General features: G+C 49.7%; 1 protein-coding gene across 16 annotated transcripts in view; it reads right to left on the bottom strand.

Moving 5' to 3' along the window:
- Positions 1-23,338, bottom strand: part of MEGF11 (multiple EGF like domains 11) — a 357,968-nt gene that overhangs the window by 303,782 nt on the left and 30,848 nt on the right. For 4 of the 16 annotated variants that reach the window (XM_045059141.1, XR_006599092.1, XR_006599093.1 and 1 more), the window contains exon 1: positions 15,620-15,984. The exons of 2 other annotated variants lie outside the window; for them this stretch is intronic. In XM_045059141.1, coding sequence (XP_044915076.1) covers positions 15,620-15,818 — 199 coding nt within the window. In that variant the 5' untranslated portion in view covers positions 15,819-15,984. Of the gene's footprint in view, positions 1-15,619; positions 15,990-23,338 lie in introns of those variants that run through there. 10 more of the 16 variants (XM_045059137.1, XM_045059139.1, XR_006599096.1 and 7 more) reach the window with 6 other exon arrangements.

Genomic DNA, 23,338 nt, shown 5'->3' with positions numbered 1-23,338 from the left:
CTGAGTATACAGTGGAGATGTTTCAAAACCAAAGCAGCTCCTTTCTGTGGAAACAAGGTAGTTACAGACAGTTCTTGGAATCCTCATGCGTAAATTTGGGCAGAGTAATCCTCATGTGGCGAGAACGGACTGATGGGCTGCCTCGGTGGTCCCGGACCACCCCCCTCCCCCCTGCTCCCCTCGTACCTGCTGTATTCTTGACATCCTTTGTAAACCTTGATGCTGGGTAAGGTCGCCGAGTCCTAAGAGTCTGATTTGACGATTCAATGTTTTGTGTCACCTCAGTGGGGGCCATATATACAGTGTCATCTCCAGGTTCATTAAATGCACATGTTCTCTGCCTTTCAGACCACTGTCTCTCACAGTGCTTATGTTTTTAGGTTCCAACCACATCTATAAAGTCTCCAAAATTCCTTTGTCCTTGACCTCGTCCTAATGGGTAGCCCAGAGACCCACATCCTAACAGCCCAGCAGGAGTTCGACGGTTCCACTGGTAGGAACCCCTTTTGTTAATTCTCCCTGGGCCCCTCCCCTCCACAAGGCCTCCAGGTCTCAAGAAATCTTACCCATGGAATGAGTTACGTTTATCGAGAAATAATTAAAATAGTTTTTCCAACTTTAATCAAAGACATTTGTAACGACAAGTCAAGAGCTTCTGACCAGCGTGAAGCTACCTATCATGTGAACTTGACAGCATTTCAGATGAAAGCAGAGGAAAGTGGTCTCAACATGGATAAATGTTGAATGGGAGGAGGGAGGGGGATTCCTTTTGAAATTTTGGAAATACTTTTTTTTTTAATTTTTATTTATTTTTGAGAGAGAGAGTGCAACAGGGGAGCAGCAGAGAGAAAGAGAAGACACATAGATTCCAAAGCAGGCTCCAGGCTCCGAGCTATCAGCACAGAGACCGACACGGGGCTTGAACCCACGGACCTCAAGATCATGACCTGAGCTGAAGTCGGATGCTTAACCGACTGAGCCACCCAGGCACCCCTGGAAATACTTTTTAAAAAAAAAGAATTTTTTTTAACGTTTATTTACTTTTGAGAGACAGAGAGACACAGAGCATGAGCAGGGGAGGGGTAGAGAAAGGGGGAGACACAGAATGTGAAGTAGGCTCCAGGCTCTGAGCTGTCAGCACAGAGCCCGACGCGGGGCTCAAACTTACAAGCTGCGAGGTCATGACCTGAGCCGAAGTCAGTCACTTAACCGACTGAGCCGCCCAGGCGCCCCTGCCCCTGGAAATACTTTTTAAAGGGACCTCAGGTTGGAAACCACCGCTATATATATTCCTTTATTCTCATTCACTTTGTTCATCATCTGCCATTTCTCTGGCCGTTCATAAAGCTCTTGGATTTTTGCCAGTTTACTTGCTTCCACCTTTAGTATTCCCCCACCCGCGTGATCTTTAATGTCAGCAGCAAGCCTGAAGCTCACCATGAATATCGATTTTCAAATCCCATATAAAAATGTAAATAACCATCTCAGGACCCACCCATGGGCCCCTTTCTCTCCCCCTGGATGTCCTAATAGCTTTGGGCCTCAGCAACCCTCTGCGTGGACCCCGGCTCAGCTTCCCACCCGTCTAGAGTGGCTGTTCGCCAGAGACGAATGAACAAACAGATCCATGGTATGCAAGGAGAAAAAATTAAATCTCCTATTTTTATTACTTCATTGAAAAGGAGAAAAAATGTTTATTCAATACTTAGTGTGCATTATTGGTAAGCAGTCCGTGTATATACTTTATTAACAAATTTATGCATATTGGAATGAAGCTCAAACCTTTTTTTATGAAGAGCAGTGGACAATCCAAAAAATGTAGATGTCATTGCTGAACATATTGTCTCCATTTCCTACCCCCTTCCCCATCCCTCCTATTTTTCTATCCCCAGTCCTATGGCCCTGGGTATTTTTCCAGCTGTCACCTCCCTCAAATCTCCACTCTGTTACTCTCTGCTCCAGGCCTCTGGCTTCCTCTCCACCCAGTCTCCTGCACTTAATGTTTCAGAGCCCCTTGCATATTCACTGGCCTTCAGCGGGGCCCACACCCTGCTCCCCAGGCGAGCCCCAGGGGCTCCCACACCCAGACCCAGTTCCTGAGCCCACAGCCCAGTTCAAAGCCCCGGGTCTCTACTTAACATGGGTAATTGTGGAGTCAGAACAAACCAACAATATAAAAATGTCGCTTGAAATGTTACATCGTGTAGTCCAAACTAGAAACAGTCTAAATACCTACCAGTAGGATTTTGAAGAAAAAAATTGCGGTTTATCTGCAAAATGGCCTGTTACATAGCCATTAAAAAATATATTGTCTAGAAATTTCTAATAACGTGGGGAAAGTCTCAAGCTACAGAATCAAGTACAAAAGCAGTCCTCAGAATCTCTACAAAGTGTAATGTCTGCAAAGAAAACACACACATCGCCAACAGGTACATGAAAAGGTGCTCACCATCAGTAGCCGTGAGGGAAATGCAAATCAGAACCACAATGAAATACCAACTCATACCTGTTAGAATGGCTAGTATCAAAAAGACAAGAAATAGCAAATGTTGGCAAGGACGCGGAGAAGAAGGAGCCCTTGTGAACTTAGTGGAAATAGAAATTGGTGCAGCCACTACGGAAAACAATAGGGAGCTTCCTCAAAAATTTTAAAATAAGAACCACCATATGATCTAGCAATTTCCCCACTTCCGGGTATTTATCCAAAGGAAATGACACTAACTCAAAACGACACCTGCACCCCCATGTTCACTGCGGCATTATTTACAACAGCCACGGCATGGAAACAATCTAATTATCCATCTATGGATGAATAAATAAAGATGTGATAAAGATACACACACACACACACACACACACACACACACACACACACAATGGCATATTATTCAGCCATAAAATAAAAAGCAAATCTTGTCATTTGTGACAATGTGGATGGACCTTGGGGGCATTATGCTAAGTGAAAGGAGTCAGACAGAGAAAGACAAATATTATATGACATCTCTTATGTGTAGAATCTTAAAAAAAAAAATCATAGATACAGAGAACAGGTTTGTGGTTGACAGAAGCAGGGGTTGGGGGTGGGCAAAATGAGTGAAGTGGTCAACAGGCACAAATCTACAGTTATAAGATGCGTTCTGAAGATGCACGCAGAGCACAGTGACTCTAGTTAACAATGCGGTATCGTGTGTTTGCAAGTTAACCACGCTGTGTTATATATTTGAAAGCCGCTAAGAGAGTAGATCATAAAAGCACTCAGCACAAGAAAACAAGTGTGAGAGGTGATGGACGTTAAACTAAACTTATTGTGGTGATCATTTTGCCATGTATACATAGATCATGATGTTGTATACCTAAAACCAATAGAGTGCTACGTGTCAATCATATCTGATTGAAAAATAGAAGAAAACCAGATGAGAAGGCATCCTTCAGCTAGGCTATAAGAAACATGCCAACTCTTGGGGCGCCTGGGTGGTGCAGTCGGTTGAGCGTCCGACTTCAGCCAGGTCACGATCTCGCGGTCCGTGAGTTCGAGCCCCGCGTCAGGCTCTGGGCTGATGGCTCAGAGCCTGGAGCCTGTTTCCGATTCTGTGTCTCCCTCTCTCTCTGCCCCTCCCCCGTTCATGCTCTGTCTCTCTCTGAGAGACAGAAAAACGTTGAAAAAATTAAAAAAAAAAAAAAAGAAACATGCCAACTCTGGTTAGCAGACTGAGTTTTTCAAAACAATCTTAATCTCCAGGTGTATAGTCAATGGCCCAAAAAAACCCCAAAAATCATGATTTTCCAGAATGTAAATTTGCTCCTCTGCTCACTGAATTTAAAAGTATAAATTCTGTAAAGAGAAGTACCTGCTGCGGGTCAGGTTCTAACAGACACATCGTATTTTACATCACGTAAGTATAATCTCAACTATAAATATATAAACATACATAAGGAAAAAAGCCTGGCAGGAAATATACCAAACTATTGCTAGAAGCTTTCTCTGCCTTCATTCACAATTCAGTTAAGTATTCACTGATGTTCCTTACGTATTCTGGCCTTGAACTGGGTCCTCGTTTATGGAATCATGGCTGATTTTGGTTTTCTTTCTTTCTTTCTTTCTTTCTTTTTTTAATGTTTATTTATTTTTGAGAGAGAGAGCACGAGACAGGGAGGGGCAGAGAGAGAGGGAGACACACAATCTGAAGCAGGCTCCAGGCTCCGAGCTGTCCGCACAGAGCCCGATGCGGGGCTTGAACTCACAAGCCGTGAGATCAGGACCTGAGCCGAAGTTGGATGCTTAACTGACGGAGCCACCCAGACACCCCGGGTTTTGGTTTTCTACTTTACACATTTCTGGGTTTTTCTAGTTTTCTTTAAAGAGCGAGTTTTACTTTTACAAAAAATAAAACAGAATCAAACGGTGTTTTTCTTATGAAAGCATATACCATGAATCGAAAGACTGTTTTGAAAATCTGAATTGTATGTACTGATTCCTGCTTGCTTACATGTTTTACCCCTTGTAAAAACCTCTAGGGGATAATTGGTATTATTTCTTCTAGAGAAATAGTGGTACTTTTCCTGGGTGGTTGCTCTCTCTGGGAATTCAGGGATCTTACTTCTTATCATCGGTTACCCCCACCCACCCTTAGTTCCAGAGCCTCCAGAACATCAGTGACTGAGCCCGAGTTAGCCAGCAAAGGGGCTGTGACACAGCAGCCAACCCCCATCTCCAATTGCATCCTGACATAGAAAGGCATTGTAACTCCAACAGGAAGGAGTGAAGTCAGGCAGAAGGCAGAACTTTCCTTCTGGCGTGGTGGTTCAACCACAGAGTGGTGAGACTCTTTCTCCAGGGAAGCCAGGGAAGGGCAGGGTAACAGCAGGCCTCCTTACGGCCTCCTTACAGCCCTAAGACCCCAGTGTGCCTCTTCAGAGTCCTGGGTGGGGTCTGCTCCCTAGGGATTACTGCCACTGAGATCCAAAGCATCCCTCAACCTCCCCACTGTCAAACAGAAGTGTTTAGACACAAACCCAAGGCCAGCTGGCGGACCTGACCCTGCACACCTCATCTGGGAGGGGGCTTTCGTCAGGACCAAATGGCCTCCAGGCCACTCGGGCTCAGGAGGGTCTCTGAAGGGGCAGCACTTGATGCCCAATGAAAGCGCTGGAACAGAAGCCCTCACACCTTGGGAAGCTGCACTCCTAACTCCTGGGACCCCAGTGAGGTCCACACTCCTCACTCAGCCACCCCAGCCCCAGTCCATCCAAACCGCTTCACCCCTTCTTTCTCCAGGCCTTAGCCTCAGTAACACAGTCCCCTTCCTCCATTCCACCTCCCCTGCTCCCCTCTCTGCCTCCAGGCTGCATGTGGGGCTGGGGAGACTGAGGAGGGCGCCCCTGCCCACAGCCACTGAGAACAGGAAACAGCAGAAAAAGGGCAGGGGAAGGCACACAGGTGTGCAGGGCAATTCACAGGCTGTGAGGGTGCCGTGGCAGCTGGGAAAGCCACGGACAGACAGACAAGGGGTGCGGAAGTTCTACAGAAGAAGTAATGTTACCCTGCGACGTATGCGAACGCTCCCGCCTAAACGCTGCGTTTCCAGAAGGTGTCTTTAACACCCTAAAATGTTTCCTATGGCTAAAAACCTGCATCCAGACCTTGCCATTATCCCAGTGAAGGGAGAGGGGTGGCTTTCCCCAGTGTCCAGAAAGAGGCATGACAGATAGGGGCCAAGGCCACTGTAAGTGCAGAGACCCTAACGTACGTGCACGCTCACGTGTGCACCCTCAGGCATCACAGACCCACACCACATAAGCATGCACACGTGCACACACCACGGATGTACACATACACGTGCATGCACCCCGCACACACACACAGGCCCTCCATACGGCCATCAGCCATTAGAGCAATCAACACCCAGTGCCGACGCGGCGGCCCATTTGGACCGCTGTTTTCACAATGAAACGTTTATTAGCAATGAAGAGCGATCATGTCCGCAGTGAGTGGGCACTACAGTACTCTTCGCTAAGGTCAAGTTCCATCTGCTCGGGGAACAGCCACTCAGCCAGAGTGAGGCGGGGTGGGGGAGGGCTCCTGCTCCTGCAGCCGGCCATGCACACTGCTCCCCCACTGTCCGGTCCCCTCAAGGACAGTCCCAGCCCCACTGCACCTGCCTCTGGCCTCCCCCACATCCTGCCCACCCCACCCTCTCTCTTCTCTCTGTGTCCCTGACCAGCAACACCTCAGTCTCCGACTGGCAACCCAACGCAGAATTGAGGGAGTCCTTTCCTTTCTGGAAGCTTCCTTTTGTGCCTGTGGTTGGGTTTCCTTTGGGGCTGACTGCCTGGCGGGACTGTGCCCCCGGCTCCTGGCGCTCTGGTCCCCAACGGGAGGGGAGTGTCCCGTCAGAGGGAGACAGCCAGGCCCCACCGGCACCAAAGCAGACATAAGAAGAACACGTATGAATGGTAACCGGAAACACATCCCTCTCTTTCAGCCTTGCCAACCTGGCCTTTCTACCCTCCAGGGCCCGCAGGAACTAACCAGAGGCATCTGACCATGTGAAACCACCCTGTGCCTCCACCCCCACCCAGCCAGCACCTCTCTTGGCTGGAGAAAGCCCTGTCCTCAGTTCACACCTCAGGGAAAGGGGCTCCTGGAGCCTCAGCCCCAGCGTCCCGGCCTCTCCGCCCACACCAGCAACCCCAAAGCACCTCCACTTTTCCCCTTTGCCTTCTGCAAAACTCCCACCAGCGCGAGCCCATGCACTCCGCCAACTCTCCGGTGGGGCAGAAGCGGAGACCTTGGCGGAGATCAGAGGTCAGAGCACCGATCCATTGGTTCCAAGGGTCTGCCTCTCCTGCAGGCCACTGCACCATATTTCTGCGACATGACCAATCCTCCGCAGCAGAGGGCGGAAGGCACTGTGAACTGGACCTACCGCTGTCAGGTCGCTCAAGAGGCCGCACGCGTCAACTTTGGCTCTGTCATTCGGAACCGATAAACGGGGTAGGAAGCAGGGCATCCAGGCCAGACTCTGGGGTCCCAGGGGACCCAAGTCGTCTTCAACGTAGTCTTCAATGTAGACTGTGAGTACAGGCAGGGTGACCTTTCAGAACCCCTCCTGGGTCACAGCCTGCCTGCTTATAAGAAGGATGTGTTCCCAAGAACTCTGACCCCAGAGGGAAACGGAGTCAGGCAGTCCCAGCTGTGATCCAAGCACCTCTGCAAGTTCCTCCTTGCCCCACCCAAATTCACCTAAATGAGACTCTACAGAGGTGAGAAACAACCTCCCTAATCAAACAGGACACGGAGAGCAAACAAGCAATGCAGTGATGTGTGATTCTTAACTAGAGCTTGGTTGGGGAAAAAACAGCTACACGAGGCCTTTGAGGGACAGCAGAGAAAATTTTAATAAGGATTGGGCATTAAGAGATGTTGGAAAACTGGGGTGACTGGGTGGCTCAGTCGGTTAAGCATCCAACTCTAGATTTCGGCTCAGGTCATGATCTCATGGTTCATGAGTTTGAGCCCCACATCCAAAGCCACGCTGGCAGTGTGGAGCCTGCTTGGGATTCTCTCTCTCTCTCTCTCTCTCTCTCTCTCTCTCTCTCTCTCTCTCTCTCTGCCTCTGCCAGCTTTCTCTCTCTCTCCCTCTCTCTCACTTAAAGGGATTCTCTCTCTCTCTCTCTCTCTCTCTCTCTCTCTGCCTCTGCCAGCTTTCTCTCTCTCTCTCCCTCTCTCTCACTTAAAGTAAATAAATAAATTAAAAAAAAAAAGATGTTAGGGAATTATTGATTTTGCCAGTTGGGATAAGGTTCTTGTGATCACCTACGAAAATGTGCTTATTTTCTGGAGATGGACGCACGCTGACGTGCTGACCTGGTTAGGAGTGACTATCATGATGTTGTAATTTACTTTAAAATGATTCCACAAAAATATAACGGACAAAGTAAATATAGAAAAACGTCAATGATTGTAGAATGTTGATCATGGTCTATGGATCTTTAATTGTACCATTCTTTCCACTTTTCTACGCCTTGGCGGATTTTCGTAATAAAAAGCTAAAACAAAACAAATCAAAAAACAAACACTTTTTTTTTTTAGAAAAGGAAGAAAGAGTGGCAAAGAATGTTTCCCAGCCTTGCAGCGCCAAGGGCAAACCCAGATTTGAGCTGCTGAGCGAGTTCTAGTAGAAAGGGCACGGGCTCTGGGGTCGGGGAGCCTTGGTTCAAGGCTGGCACACCCCCTCCTCTCTGCATGAATGAATCTTCTCTGAGCCTCAGGTTTTCCTTATCTGTAACACAGAAATAATAAAACTATCCTCACCACGTTGTGAGAACTTGACGCATTTTTACATGTGGAAGTGGCTAACTTTTAAATTTTTTTTTAACGTTTACTTATTTTTGAGAGAGAAAGACAGAGAGAGACAGAAAGACAGAGCATGAGAGGGGGAGGGGCAGGCAGACACACACACACACACACACACACACACACACACAGAATCTGAAGCAGACTCTTCACAAAAAAAACGTCCAGTGGGTCCTCGATAAACGTTCATTCTTGTCTTCTCTCTGCATCTCCCCTACTTGGTAAGAGGGTCAGGCTAGCGTGAGGCGACAAGATGCAAAATTTAAGGATTTCCACTTCCCGGGAGATAACGAAAATGCACTGTCCCCTGTATCTGCTACGAAGTACAACGAAAAACTCTGAGCGCTCTATGTAAAACAATTATAAGAAGGAAGGTGGAAGGAAGAAGCAGGCCAACTAGGAACCTCAAGTCCTCACAGATGGTGAGTTCCCTGGGTTTTTCAATGGCAATTTAAATCTATTTTTGTTTGCAACTTCTGCATGAGGCAATAATTATAAATCTGTGTTGATGGGCACACGATGTATAAGAATGTAATTTGTATGACAAGTAACAGCACAAAAGAGAGAGAGGGACTGAACTTACATAGAAGTAAAGTTTTGGGGGGCGCCCGGGTGCCTCAGTCGGTTAGGCATCCGACATCGGCTCAGGTCATGATTCTCACGGTTCATGAGTTCTAGCCCCACGTCGGGCTCTGTGCTGAGAGCTCAGAGTCTGGAGCCTGCTTCAGATTCTGTGTCTTCTTCTCTCTCTGCCCCTCCCCCTCTCATGCTCTGTCTTTCTGTCTCTCTCACTCTCTCAAAAATATGTAAACATTAAAAAAAATTAAAAGAAGTCAAGTTTTGGGGGTGCCTGGGTGGCTTAGTCAGTCAGTTAAGCATCCAACTTGGGCTTAGGTCATGATCTCAGGGTTTGTGGACTCAAGCCCTGGGACAGGCTCTGTGCTGACAGCTCAGAGTCTGGATCCTGCTTCAGATTCTGTGTCTCCCTGTCTCTCTGCCCCTCCCCCCCTTGCACTCTGTCTCTCTCTCCCTCAAAGATAAATAAACATTGAAAAATTAAAAAACAAAAAGTAAAGTTTTGTATACCACTGAAATAAATTTGATATTAAATATTGTATTTTAAATAAGAAGGTTTAGAGATGTAAAGAATGCAAGGTTTCTGTACTCAAACTGATAAAATGACACCATAAAACTGTCATAAGTTATGTATACATAATGAAATACCTTGAGCAACTCCTAAAAAAAAGCTATACGGGGGCGCCTGGGTGGCTCAGTCGGTTGAGCGTCTGACTTTGGCTCAGGTCATGAACTCACAGTTTGTGAGTTCGAGCCCCACATCGGGCTCTGTGCTGACAGCTCGGAGCCTGGAGCCTACTTCCGATTCTGTGTGTGTCTCTCTCTCTCTGCGCCTCCCCTGTTCATGCTCTCTCTCTCTCTCTCTCTCTCTCTTTCTCTCTCTCTCTCAGTCAAAAATAAACATTAAAAAAATAAAAAATTAAAAAAAAAAGATATACACACAAAAATACTACAGGGAAATCAAAGTCAGTTTGTAAAAAAATGCTTAAGTAACCCCCAGAAGGCAGGAAAAAGAAAACAGAGAAATGAGAAACAGAAACAAGTAACAAAAATAAAATGGTGCTTAAGACCTAAGAAATCAATAATTATGTTGAATGTAAATGGCCAAAATACACTAATTAAAAAAGAGATTGAAAAAAAAAGGGTGGCAGGGAGATTGAGATTGGCAAAATTGTTTTAAAAATATGCCCCATGCCTGGGTGGCTCAGTTGGTTGAGGGTCCAACTCTTGATTTCAGCTCAGGTCATGGTCCCAGCGTCATGGAATCAAGCCCCATGTCGGGCACCATGCTGAGTGTGGTGCTTGCTTGAGATTCTCTGTCTCTGTCTCTCTCATTCTCTCTCTCTCTCTCTCTCTCTCTTTTCCCCCCTCCCCTGAGTGAGCTCTCTCTCCCTCTCTCTCTCAAATAAAAAATAGAAGAAAAAAACAAAAACATGCCCCAACTAGAGTGGCTAAAATAAAAAACTGTGACAACACCAAATGCTGACAAGGATGTAGAGAAACTAGCACTAATGTATTGCTTGTGGTAAAATAAAAGGGTACAGTCACTCTGGAAAATAGTTTGGCATTTTCCTTAAAAACTAAACATGCAGAGAAACGAGGAAATGTTCACACAAAATCCACCCAAGAGTAGCAGCTTTATTTGTAATAGCCCGAAACTGGAAAACAACCCAGATGTCCTTCAGTGGGTGAAGAGTTAAACAAACTTTGGTACATCCATTCCGTGGGGTGTTACTAAGCAATCACAAGGAAACGAACTATGCAATGCAACAACCTGGATGAATAATCTCCAGAGAATTATGCTAAGTGGGGGGGGGGGGGGGAAACAACCACAAAATGTTGCATACTGTAGGATTCTATGAAATGAGAAAATGATGGAAATGGAGAACAGACTAGTCATTGCCTGGGGTTAATGAGGGCTGAATAAAAGAGCAACATCCTTGTGGCGATGGAATGTTCTGTACCTTGACTTTACCAATGTCAGTATCCTGGTTGTAATACTGTACTGCGGTTTTGCAAGATATTACCACTGGAGGTAAGTGAATAAAAGATATTGTTTCTTACAACTGTACGTGCATCTACATGTATCTCAAGATAGGAATTTAATTCACAAAAAATTAAGGAGGCACTCGATCTCAGAGTCATGCAAATGCAGGGTTAACACCTGAGAGCGAGCATATCCGGCAGTGTTTACCTTAGGGACCTCACTTGTCTCCCTCTGGTCCCAGCCCTGCCTGGGAAGGATGCCTTCTCGGATCCACGTGGAGAATTCTAGAACCAGAGGACCAAAGTTTGGCCCCTAAAGGGCCAGGAATCATCATGATGTTCCATACCACCCACGTCCCAAACACCCCAGTCCAACTATCCCGCAACGTGGAACCATGGCTCTATGGGGGACGACGGGCAAAGAGGCATGAGTGGGAGGATCTGCTGTACTCGAGGGGAATCAAGTGCATTCTGCAGAGATAGAATTTTAAAGGGAGGGACTTTTGGGGCGCCTGGGTGGCTCAGTCGGTTAAGCGTCCGACTTCGGCTCAGGTCATGATCTCGCGGTCCGTGAGTTCGAGCCCCGCGTCGGGCTCTGTGCTGACAACTCAGAGCCTGGAACCTGTTTCAGATTCTGTGGCTCCCTCTCTTTCTGGCCCTCCCCCGTTCATGCTGTCTCTCTCTGTCTCAAAAATAAATAAACATTAAAAAAAAAATTTTTTTAAGGGAGGGATTTTCAAGGTCATCCAGCTTCATATATGGAGAAACCGAAGCCCAGAAGAAAACATCACTCTCCCAAAGCCACACAGATAGATTCCTGCCTGGGATCGTCCCCGCAACGCCACATCTTCCTCCCGTGAGCAGGAAGCACATTAGAACGAAAGACGAATATGGCAACATCTCTGCCTTCCAGATAAGCCCCGACAACAAGCACCTCCAGGGCCCTAGCTCCAGGAAGAACGGGACTTGGACCCGCAGGACAGGGGAAAGGGACAGGTCACAGGTGGTGAGAAAGAAGTAGCAGTCCAGGATGACTCTGGAGCATAGTGTTCCTGGTCCCACTTCTTTCTTCCTCACTCCTGCTTCCCCCCGACCACACTCCTCCATAATGCATCAACACGTTTTGGCCTCAGGTTCTGTTTTCTAGAGACCAGATTAAGATACCCTCTTGGGTGGCGGGGGGGGGGGGGGGTGGGGAGGGGGGTGGTGGGAAGGGTGGGGATTAGAAATGCTAGCTAAACAGAGAAAAGAAGGGTGCCTGGGTGGCTCAGCCGGTTAAGCATCCGACTTCGGCTCAGGTCATGATGGCACAGTTCGTGGGTTCGAGCCCTGTGTCGGGCTCTGTGCTGACAGCTCAGAGCCTGGAGCCTGCTTCGGATTCTGAGTCCCCCTTTCTCTCTGCCCCTCCTCCTCCAATCCCATCCCCCCCCCCTCAAAAATAAACATTAAACAGAGAAAAAAGAAAGGTTGCTCTAGCCATCATCCTTTGAGGCACACTGAGCAACCTTGGACCCTCTCTCTGCGTGTCCAAATCCTGGGGGCTCTAGATCCCAGGGCGGCTGTGGAGATGATGGGATAACTTTCTGTGCCTTCTTCTGTCCCTGTGTATCCTCTCAGGTATGCCCTGCCCTGGGGCCTTTCTAACCAGACCCATATAAGCAGCATCTTGCCAAGGGTGCAACTCAGCCCCATTTTACAGGAAAGAAAGCAAAGCTGAGACACGTTCCAGGACTGGTCCTCACCAGTTCACCCTGATCCAGCCGCAACAGTTGTGTCAAGGTCAGCATCTGTTCTAGACTCTGCCAGGAGCCCATTTCCACCGCTCAATGCCCCATTCTGATGGGCGGGTTCTATGATGTACCAATTGTCAAATATTTTGGCTATGACGTTGGCTAAGACGGTGCATGGGGGAGCCTCTTAGAAGCAGCTCCTTGCTCCCCTCTGGGTATATTCAAAATGCCAGGGTATGTTCCCTTCCCTACATAACCCCTCCTGCCAGAGAAGTCAGAGAAAAATACACTGATTTGTTGTCCTAAGGATCCAAATCACTAACACGGACCCAACCGCACAGACCTAATGAAACAAAACCAGACGTCCTAAGACATATATAGACTCAGAGACCATCAGAATTCCACACAAAGGCACTGGACGGAGCAGAGTTTACTGAAGGGGACTATTTGCAGAGGCGTGCGCAGGATTAAGGGAATCCGCAGAGAATGTTAAAACGTTCTGGAATTTGCAACGGTGGGAAGTCCTGAACAGGCCCAGTGAAGAGTGGTGGTGGCAGGGGCTCGACGAGAGCTGAAGCGGAGAAAGAGGGGCGCCATAGTGGGGGCGGGGGGCAGCCCCTGCCAGAGCCCCGCACAGGGAGGGAGTAGGGAGGAAACCCCCCAACCCCTCTCTCCTCCCGCCCTCCAGTCTCCCACGTGTGCCCCCCATTGGCCAAACCCAACCAGGAGGCAGAAAGCACGGGCCCAAGCAGAAGTGAGCTCCTCCGTGGCAGGGATGGCAGAGGCGGCTGTGGGGGCCCAAGCGGCAACCCAAGGGGCACAGAGAGACCATCGTAGGCCCAGAGCGATGGGGGACACCTATCACACGTGGTCCCTTACGCACCAAGGCCTGGCACACAGCTGCCGGACTCGGCACCCACCCACCGTCTCGCAGCTGTCCTCGGCCTCTCCCGTCGGCCCTGGCTTGGCGTGTCCTGAGGGGACTGCCTGCAAAGGGGAAGCCTGGGTGCCTTCCCTGCCCCCCCCAGCCCCGCCTCTGCCTTAGGTCCCAGAAAAGGGAGAGGACAAAGGAGGGTTTCTCTTCCTAACATGGCCAAACCCTCAGCCACGGGGTCCTAGAGCCAGGCTGGGCTGGCCTCTCACTCTGCCAAGAGCCCAGTACTGAAGGTAATTACATTTCTTTTCCTCCGCTTGGCACGCTGCCCCCCGGGAACACAGGGATGCCCTCCCCCCCACCCCCACTGCCAGCTCTTAGCCTGGTCTCCACCTGCAGAAGCAGCGGCATCCCCACCGCGGAGCCCGGGCCCCCAGAGGCTTGCTGGCAGATGGACTGAGGCAGCCGCCAGCGCAGAATCCCCGCTGCCGGGGACTCCCTCAGCCCACATGGGGAGCACCAGCGGTCGGGACTCCACGGAGGCCGGGCAGGCTACCTCAAACCACGGAATGCGGGTGTCCAGAGGGAGAAAGAGCTACAGGCTCTGGACAGCTGGGGGAAGGGTCAAGTGCTCGGAGTGGGGTGAGCCTTTCTATGCCCTTGCTGGCTTCCCAGCTTTGCAGACCTTCCTGGGGTTTAAGGCAGAGCTGGGGAGAGCCAAGAAGCTCTTTGGTGGGATCAGGAAATTATAGCACAAGGAAGAGCAGGAAGGACAAGTCATAGGAGCTTATAAATCCCTACACTGGCCGGGGCTGGGGGGCGGGGGGGGGGGTGTGCTGTGAGCTACAGGTAACTCAGGACTGAAATTAAAAAATCAAACTTGTCCCTTTGTCCTCTCCTGCTCTCTTTGATCCCTCCCTGTGAATAAAATAAATGAAATAAGCCAACTAGATACTTCAGATCATAGCTTATTAAAGCTGAAAGGGATCTCAGAGATGACGCCAATCCTTTGACTGATGGATGAAGAGACCCAGAGAGGTGAAGCAACATGTCCAAGGTCACACAGCAAGATGGTGGCAGCACCAGGGCAGGAGCTCCTAAGGTCTCCGAAATGTTAAGAGCCTATCACGCGCTGGGGACTGACTCTTCTGGACGCTGGGCTATAGCAGCGAACAAAACAGACGTGCGGTTAGCAAATGTAGACCGATGCTGCCCCATAGAACTTTCTGCCGTGATGAAATGCTCCACATCTTGCTCTCCAGTACAGTGGCCACGTAGCTGGTGTGGTCAGAGGACAAAATTTTTGCTGCATGCATTTTAGGATTGCTCCGTGTTCGTGAAGGATGGACTGGTTTGTCATTATGGAATGTCCCTCCCCTTCCCTGGGAATTTTCTTTGCTCTGAAGTGGACTTTGCCTGATATGAATAAAGCCACTCATGCTTTTTCTGCTGATCGATGCTTGCACGGTGTATCTTTTTCCAACCAGGAACTGAATTTTTAATTTTATTTGTTTTTAATTAATTCATTTAAATAACCACATGTGGCAAATAGCTACAGTACTGGACAATGCCATTGTAGAGAGCTCAGTTCCGCAAGTTCTGTCTCCGTGCTGCCGGTGGCTAAGCAGACCAGCTCCTCCCCCCAGGGGAACACCACCAGGGACTGTCCCATGGAAGTCAGAGGCCCCAAGGAAGTTCCCCGACTGGGGGAACCATCCTCGTCACCCTCCAGGATGGAGAAAATGAACCCTGACCCACTCCTCTTCCTGAGATTCCGGAGCAGTTGGGTATACCCAGGGGGCAAGAGACTAAGCGTGAGTTGGCTACTTCCAGAGCAAAACTTTGTCTCCGTCCTTGCTTCCGGCAAGTTCTCCCACCAAATCAGGGTGGCCCGATCCCTCCCCGTTCTGGTCCTCACACTGCAGGGGGTAAGCATGCTCAAAATGTATTCTGGGGGTCTTGTGCAGGGAGCAGGACTTTGCTTAGCTAGGTTGGCTTCGGCCTGGCCAACAGCAGCTGGAAATGAGACCGCAGAAGGGAAAGGGAAGGGCCTCAGGGAGGGGAGAAGTGGCCACTTGGTTAATTGAGATGACTTACATGTGAGGCTGGCCAGGTAGAACCCATTGCCGCCAAGGACTTCTCGGGCAGAGTGACCTCCTTTCTCCTCCAGGCGTCCACACACCCTCCTCCTCGCCGCACTGCTGGGTCTGCTTCCTTGGCATATCACCCCCAAGCCCGGCATCTCCTCAAAGGAGCTCACGGCGCCGTGGGCATCCTTCCTGCACGTTCGGCACATGCAGAGGCTGCCTTTCCCTCCCAAGGCCCAGCGCGGAGCTGGGGCGCTGTGAGTGTGCCTGGAGGCTCGATGGAGAGGGCAGGGGAGGGGAAGAGAAGGAAAGAGAAAGGGATTGCTACCCTGAGTCAGCAAAGGGCTGACTCACAGGGAATCCAGGGAGAGGGTCCTGATGTCCCGTTTGCCACCAACCTCTAGTTCGGAGTTACAATGCTCTCTCTCTCGCTCGCTCGCTCGCTCCTCTCCACACCCCCTCCCCACCTCCAGCCCTTTGCATTAACACTAGAATGCTAAGCCTGAGTTCCAGTCTCCGTGCATCTTGACTCTTTGTCTGCTTGTCTCTTGACATATCCCAGCATCGTTACCGCCCCCAACCATCACTTTGTGCCCTTGCCTTGGTCTCTGTCCTGAGCTTAGAGGACAGTGGAGCTGGGAGCCCAATGCAGGGAGTAAGGGAGGATGGAAACCAGCCGGCAGGGGCCCCTGCGCCCCTGGAACCTCCATATTACACCGAGCACACCTCCACTTTAATTTACACATCTTCTTTCATTTTTTTCACCAAATAAACTGTCACAATAATACAGGAGCTGATTCAATCCGGGCAGAGCTGTACAGATCACATCAGAAAATGACTGATAGTCTTGATGTGGAAATTGCATTTATCATACAGGCAAATAAAGTGTGAAGACGTACACTCAGAATAAAGGTTTCGTCGGCACCGGAGTGCACAATTGACCTGGGATCCGCCCCATCCCCCCGCAAAAAATGGGGCAACAGCACAGATTCAAAATAAGATTGTAACAGGGAGCAGGAGGGTCTATGGGATCAGGGGCCAGCAGAGGCTGGTGGGTTGGGGTGCATGGGGTCCAGGCAGCGTGGGGAAGAGCGCCGTCCAGACAGACTACACCACGGTCCCCACCTGTGCCAGGGAAGGGAACAATGGCGGAGGGCTACCGCCCCCGAGAAGTCCTAGGAATTTGCTCCACATTGGAAACTCATGGCGAATTGCTCCGATAATTTACTGGCCCGGCTGGAGAGATGCATCTTTGAACTCCAGCAAAAGACTTTGAAAACCACTCTCAAACCTGGCTCTCAAAGCCCTGTCTGAGATGAATTAAAGGGAATTATGCACATAAACCCCCAGATCAAGGGGACGCCCACTCTCCTTCAACTGCCTGCAAGCTGATTAGACAGATAGAGTTCACAGCAGAACAGGCACCCGGGCTGGAAAAATAAAATAAAATAAATTTGAAATGCAGAGATGGATGGCTTCTGTCACCAAGTCTCTCCAAAACCACGGTCTGTAAATTGGAACTTCCACTGATGCTAAGGCAAGAGTGATAGCTCAGTGGCGGCCATTGGCCTGCTGGGGTGTTTGGGGAAGGACTCTAGATTCCCCTTAAAAATTACCCACCACCCCATGTAAGGGGATCCATATCCAGGAGGATGGTTTTGGCTCTAAAATACACCCCATCACCCCAAGAAGGAGACACCGAGGCACGGCAAAGCCGGGTCACACTCAGACCCTCGCGTGTGCCACACTAACATGGTGCCCAGTGCCTGGGACCTTGCCGGTGTTCAGCAACGTTTACGGAAGACCAGACAAGATGCTGCCATCTTCCCGGGCCCTGCTGAGCCAACTCACCCCCACCTGGTCCTCTCCACTGGCACAGCCCAGGTCCCACATGAGCCACGAGGGGAAGCAGTGGACAGGTACCTAGAACTCTATTCCGCTCAGACCCTGGTCCAGGCCAGAGGCAGCTGACCATCAGGAGTGTGGAAATTGAGGTTTTCCACCCCAAAGACCGATGTCTCTCAGGCCAGGGCACCTGGAGAGGGAGGCCGGAGGGGGGGATGTGTTGAAGGCTATGGTGGCCCACCCAGATCCCCCCTTTAGGACTGAGCCATTCATTTCCAAGTCTCTCTGGGAATTACCCTTGGCCAGAGAAAGCCACTTGGGTCAAGGTCACACCCCAACTCTAGGGGCAGCTGCATCCGATGACTGGTTAGTTGGCCAAAGGGAGGGTGGCTCCCAAGGCTCGGGCCCTTGCCTCGTGGTGAGACGGCTCTGCGGGCCACCCCTCCCCGCGGAGGGGAGGCTCCAGTGTGACCCCATCGCCGTCCAGCTCCGCACTCCACCCCACTTCGCCGCCCTCTCTCTCCACAGGTGTTGATGCCAGGGCACGTGCCACAGAAGTTGAGGTGACATGAGATCCCTTGTCTAGCCTAGTCCGTCATGGCAGGGCCAAGGGGACCCAGAGAGGGGAAGAGGCTTGCCCCTGTGTATGCGGCCGGTCCCGGCAGAGGTGCCCCTAGAACTCAGGCCTCCTGACTCCACGCTTCCCCAGGAACGCTCCCGAAAGGCAAGGCCTTAGATGAGTGATTGAGAAAGACCATTTCCCGGTCCCCACTGGCCCCGGTTTCCACTCTGTCATTTTGGGGGCCCTCGGTCCCAAAACACGCTCCGTGGGTGCTCAGCATCTCTTGGCTCATCTAACCGGCATCCTTCTCAGAACGGGGTACGAGTGCTGCCGTCTCATAAGGTTTATCGAGAGCCTCGCTCAACTAAGGAAAGGTACTTTCATCGGTCTCAGCTGGGTTATTACAGCGGACAATTACCTGTCTATGTGTCCCCCCCAATTTTTAAATGGAGGGAAAAAAACCCAGAATCACCCAGCATTTACATTGATTTGGCTAATCCCTAGAGGAGAATACAATTAAACGACAGGAACAAAATGAAAGCTGACTGATGAGTTGCCATTTTAAGACACTTGGTTCAATTAAGCTAAAAGCCTGCTCTCGGGGCCACAGCAGTCGTTCCCAAACACTGCCAGCCTGTCAGATCGGAGTCGGGGCTCCTCAGCAAGAGTCAGGATGCTCTCAGAGCCAACAGGGAGGGAATCCCCGGAATCTGCACCTGAACCTGCCTTTCCCGTTTAGGACCAGCTTCGCAGATCCCTGCTGACAGCCCATCACCCTTCTCTGGCTGGCTGAGACTCAACCGGGGCTGGGGTATAGACAGGGAACACGGGTTCTAGCTCTAAAGCATGGAACTCGTTTTTTGTCCTGTTGGCTTGCCCATCTGCTTGCTTTATAAAAGACGGGCCCCTGGTGGGAAGCCAGGGCCTGTTTTGCCACTACCTTGCCTCGGTTTTCTCATCTTTAAAATGGGGGCGTCCGTGGACCATGGAAACCTGGACGTCAGCTCCCTCTCTGTTGAGAACACGCCGCGAAACTTCAAACCAGTCCTTAATCCTCCCTCGGTTGCGGCTTCCTTAGCAGCAAAATCAGCCTTAAGTGCCTGTTTATTCCACCACAAGGAAGCCCACAAGTATTGGCACAGAAAGGACAGCCTCTTCAACATAGAGTTTCAGAACAATGTGATATCCACTGGCCAAAAAAAAAAAGTTAAAAATAGGTACATTCTTGAACTTGAAATGCTTCACCAAAGAGGATATACAGATGGCAAAGAAGTACATTAGGCATTAGGGGAATGAAAGTTAAAACCACAGTGTAATGTCATTCAGAAGAGCTAAAATAAAAATTAACGATAACACCCAATTTTGGCAAGGATGTGGAGATACTGGGTCACTCCTGTATTACCGCAGGAATTTAAAATGATACAGCTACTCTGGAAAATAGTTTGGCAGCATTTTTTTTTTTTTCCCTTAAACTAAACATGCAATTACCATATGACCCAGCAATTGCACTCTCGGGCACTTATCCCAGAGAAATAAAAACTTATGTCCACACAAAAACCTACACTACAATGTTTACAGTAGCTTTATTTGTAACAGCCAAAACCTGGAGACAACCAGAATATCCTCCGTGGGCAAATGGTTATACACACACAGTACGCCCATGCTAGGCTGAATAGTGTCCCCCGAAATTCACGTCCACCCAGAACCTCCAAATATGAGCTTAATTGGAAACAGGGTCTTTGCAGATACAACGAGCTAAGATGAGGCCATAGTGGATTAAGGTGAGCCCTCAATCCAGTGACTGGTGTCCTTATGAGAAGGTCACGTGGCAACAGAGGCAGAGATTAGAGCAATGCCCCTGCAAGCCAGGAACAGCCACGGTCGCTGGCTAGGAAGAAGCAAGGGAAGATTCCTCCCCAGAGCCTTTCAAGGAAGCACCACCCTGCTGACACGTTGATTTCAGACTTCTGGCCTCAAGAACCTCAAGAGAATAAATTTCTGTTGTTTTAAACCAGCCGGCTTGGGATACTTCGTTACAGCAGCCCTCGGAGGCTAATACACCACGGGAAACTACTCAGTAATAAAAAGGAACAAATTGATATGCAACAACCTGGACAAACCTCCGGAGAATTAGGCAGAATGAAAAAAGCCAACCTCAAAAGGTTACATACTCTGCGATTCCATTTATATGACATTCTCAAAATGACAAAATTAGAGTGATGGAAACCAGATCAGTGGTCACCAGGGGAGTGGGGAAAGAAGGCTGGACTATAAAGGGGTAGCACAAGGGAGTTTTTTTTGGGGGGGGGGTAGTGACTGAACAGCTCTGTACCCTGGTTGCAGTAGGGGTTCCACGAATCTGAACATATGATAAAATTCACAGAGATACACACACAAAGCGAGTTCATGGAAACACTGGTGAAATCCCAAACACGATCTATAGTTTAGTTAACAGTACGATGTCAACATCAATTCCCAGTTTTTGTATTTATGCTATGTTTACCTGAGATGCTATTTAGCACGGGGGCGGGGGGAAGCCAGGGGAAGGGTACCCCAGCACTCTTTACTATTTTTGCAGACAATTATTTCAAAATAAAAGGTTTTTTAGAAAGGAGCGTTGGGGAGATTCCGTTATGTTTTACAAGTATAAAAAAAATTAAAATAAAAAAGATGTTACTCTTTGAAGTTGACTTCCAGCAAGTTCTGGAGGCAGACAAACCCAGGTTGCAATTCAGGCGTGTCATTTACTCGCTCTGCTGCTTTGGGCAAGTTACTTCACTTCTCTGAGCCTCAGCCTCCTCGTGTGCACATTCTCATGCCGGAATAATGACACGCTGCCTTTATATTCCATGGAGATGATGTGTGTAAAAGCAACTGAAGCCATCACTAGAACATGGATGGTGCTGAGTAAACCTTAGTTCTGATCTTATCCCAACCAGTGCGATTCCTCCCATCTGTTTTCTGGACCCGCCATTGCATTTGATTCGAGGTCAAATGACCCTTCAAGGTCAAACGGTGTTCTCCTGGGAACCCAAGTGCCTCTAGACTACAGTTCTTCCAGATCTCCCTACCTGGGCCCACATACGGACTGGGCTGCCCCGGAAACTCAGCCCTCCTTGAAAACAAACACCCCCTCTGGGAGCCCCAACCAAGTCTGCAAAGTTCCCCCGCCATTAAGCCCTCAGTGTTGATAGGGAACAGCACAAACTCTCCCCTGCTCTGAGACCCATTTACGGTCCCTCCCTGTCTTCCCCCCCCATCATTAGCCCAGGTACTATTCCAAATGGCCTTGCAACCTTTATGATTGCAAAGTACATTTTACAAAGTACCTTTCGCACATGTTATATATCTCTCTAGCACCCCAACAAGACCCTAGCTGGAGGCGGAGCAGGTAAAACCCCAACTTTCCAATCAGGGAGGTGGGTGAGGAGTAAGAAGGAGAAAGGGAAAACCAACCTACTGTGTGCCAAGCACTTCGTCTCCTTTCATTTAATGCTTACAACAAGATTATGACATAGGTAGCATTAAATCTCCATTTTTTCATGTGAAAATAACCTCCTCTTCCTCAGTTCAGAAAGGTAAGCAACATATCCAATGACACACGGCCAATAATGGCAGAATGGGGATCAGACCCAAGCCTTCCTGACTCTAAACCAGGGATCCCTCCTTCACACCAGGCACAAAGCCCATCATGCTCTCATCCTTCCTCCCATCCATCCATCCACCCATCCATCCACCCCTCCATCCATCCTTTATTCATTTTAACAAGAAGCAATTGGAAATCTATGGGGGTCTCTTGAAGACCGGACCAGACCCACGAGTGCTCTGGCCCCACATTGTGAAGATCTTCAGACGTTCCTCCTTATATCCCCAAAAGGCTCAGTCTTTTCATACTGTGTCATGTGTTTCTACCCTGGGAATTTCCTAGAGCACCCTTTGCCTACTTTAGGCAGTAACACCAACATCCCTTGTCCCTATTGTGCAGGGTCAAGCCTGGAAGGATCCTTAGAGAGCAGTCAAGAGGACACTGGGACCCACAGAGGGGAAGACACCTGCCTCGAGTCCCACAGTGAGACGGAGGCAGGGGCAGGACTAGCCCCCAGGCCTCCCAGCTCGTGTCCAGCCGTCTCTGCATGGGTCCCAGCACAGCCGAGCTCCGTCACTGCTGATGGCCGTGCCTGCCATCCTCCTGGGGAGAAGGCTGCCTGGGTCGGGGGCCCACGGCGGTTCCAGCGCTCTCTCTTCCCTTCCACATTCCTAAATCCTGCCCATCCTCAGCCCCACCTCAACCCTGCTTCTCCCTTGAAAGCTCCCCAGATCATTCTAACCCATTCTAGCCTCTCCTTCCATGGACCATGGCTGTGTCCACCATATTCCCCCTGACGCCTCTGGATCTCACATGATTTCACAGCCACCCCGAGCCTGAGTTCAACCTTCCTGGTCAGGCCACCACCCTCCTCACAGCAGTTGGCATAGCTGAGAGACTATAAAACAAAAAAAGCGGGGAGGAGATAGAACCCTCTTTATCTGAGTATTTGTCCATACTATCAGACTCCCAGTCCAATTTGGGGGGGATCTCTCCTATCTTTTCCCAAACCTGGGGGGAGTTGGCACTTTCCCCCAAAGAACAATCTAGAAGACCTCTCTTCCCACTGTAACACTGCCTAATAAACTACGCAGGATTAAACTTGAGGGTAAAATCCCACCTTGAAGTTGAGACTGCCTCCCCCCCGCCCCCCCCCCCCCGTGACTAATTGAGACGCCAGGATCAAACTAAGTGTTCCATCCCATTAAATAAAGCCACATAAAAGATGCACCAGCTAACAGCGCTTTCCCGACTTCCTCAAGCTGGCCCGCAGTAAGTATTCCTAATTGTGCTTGTTAAAAAGTGGATTTATGAATCCCAATTAGGCCACTCGCACTTACGCGGCAGCAGTTTTCAATACCCCCGAACCTTCCTTCTTCCCGGGATGAAATTATTTTTGGAGGGTGACAGGATAATTGCTGCAACATAAAAGGACCCACCCGGTACCACAGCAGCAGCTTCAGCAGTTCTGTTAGGAGGGCTCGAGGACAAGCAGAGAGTCTGGCTGGCAAATTGAAACCCAGGTGGGGCTGCCGTCACTCCATACCTCTCAGCCATGCAGGCCCCTCTCCTGGTACTCTCTCCTTGGATCCAAGAGTGAGCCGTTAAGGGTCTGACTCTTGATTTCGGCTCAGGTCATAATCTCACGGCTCGTGAGTTCGCGCCCCGTGTCAGGCTCTGTCCTGGGACTCTCTTGGGATTCTCTCTCTCTCCCTCTCTCTCTGCCCCTCCCCACC

The sequence above is a fragment of the Felis catus genome, chromosome B3 (assembly GCF_018350175.1).
Source record: "Felis catus isolate Fca126 chromosome B3, F.catus_Fca126_mat1.0, whole genome shotgun sequence".
NCBI lineage: Eukaryota > Metazoa > Chordata > Mammalia > Carnivora > Felidae > Felis > Felis catus.
This window is presented reverse-complemented; position numbering and strand designations above follow the sequence as displayed.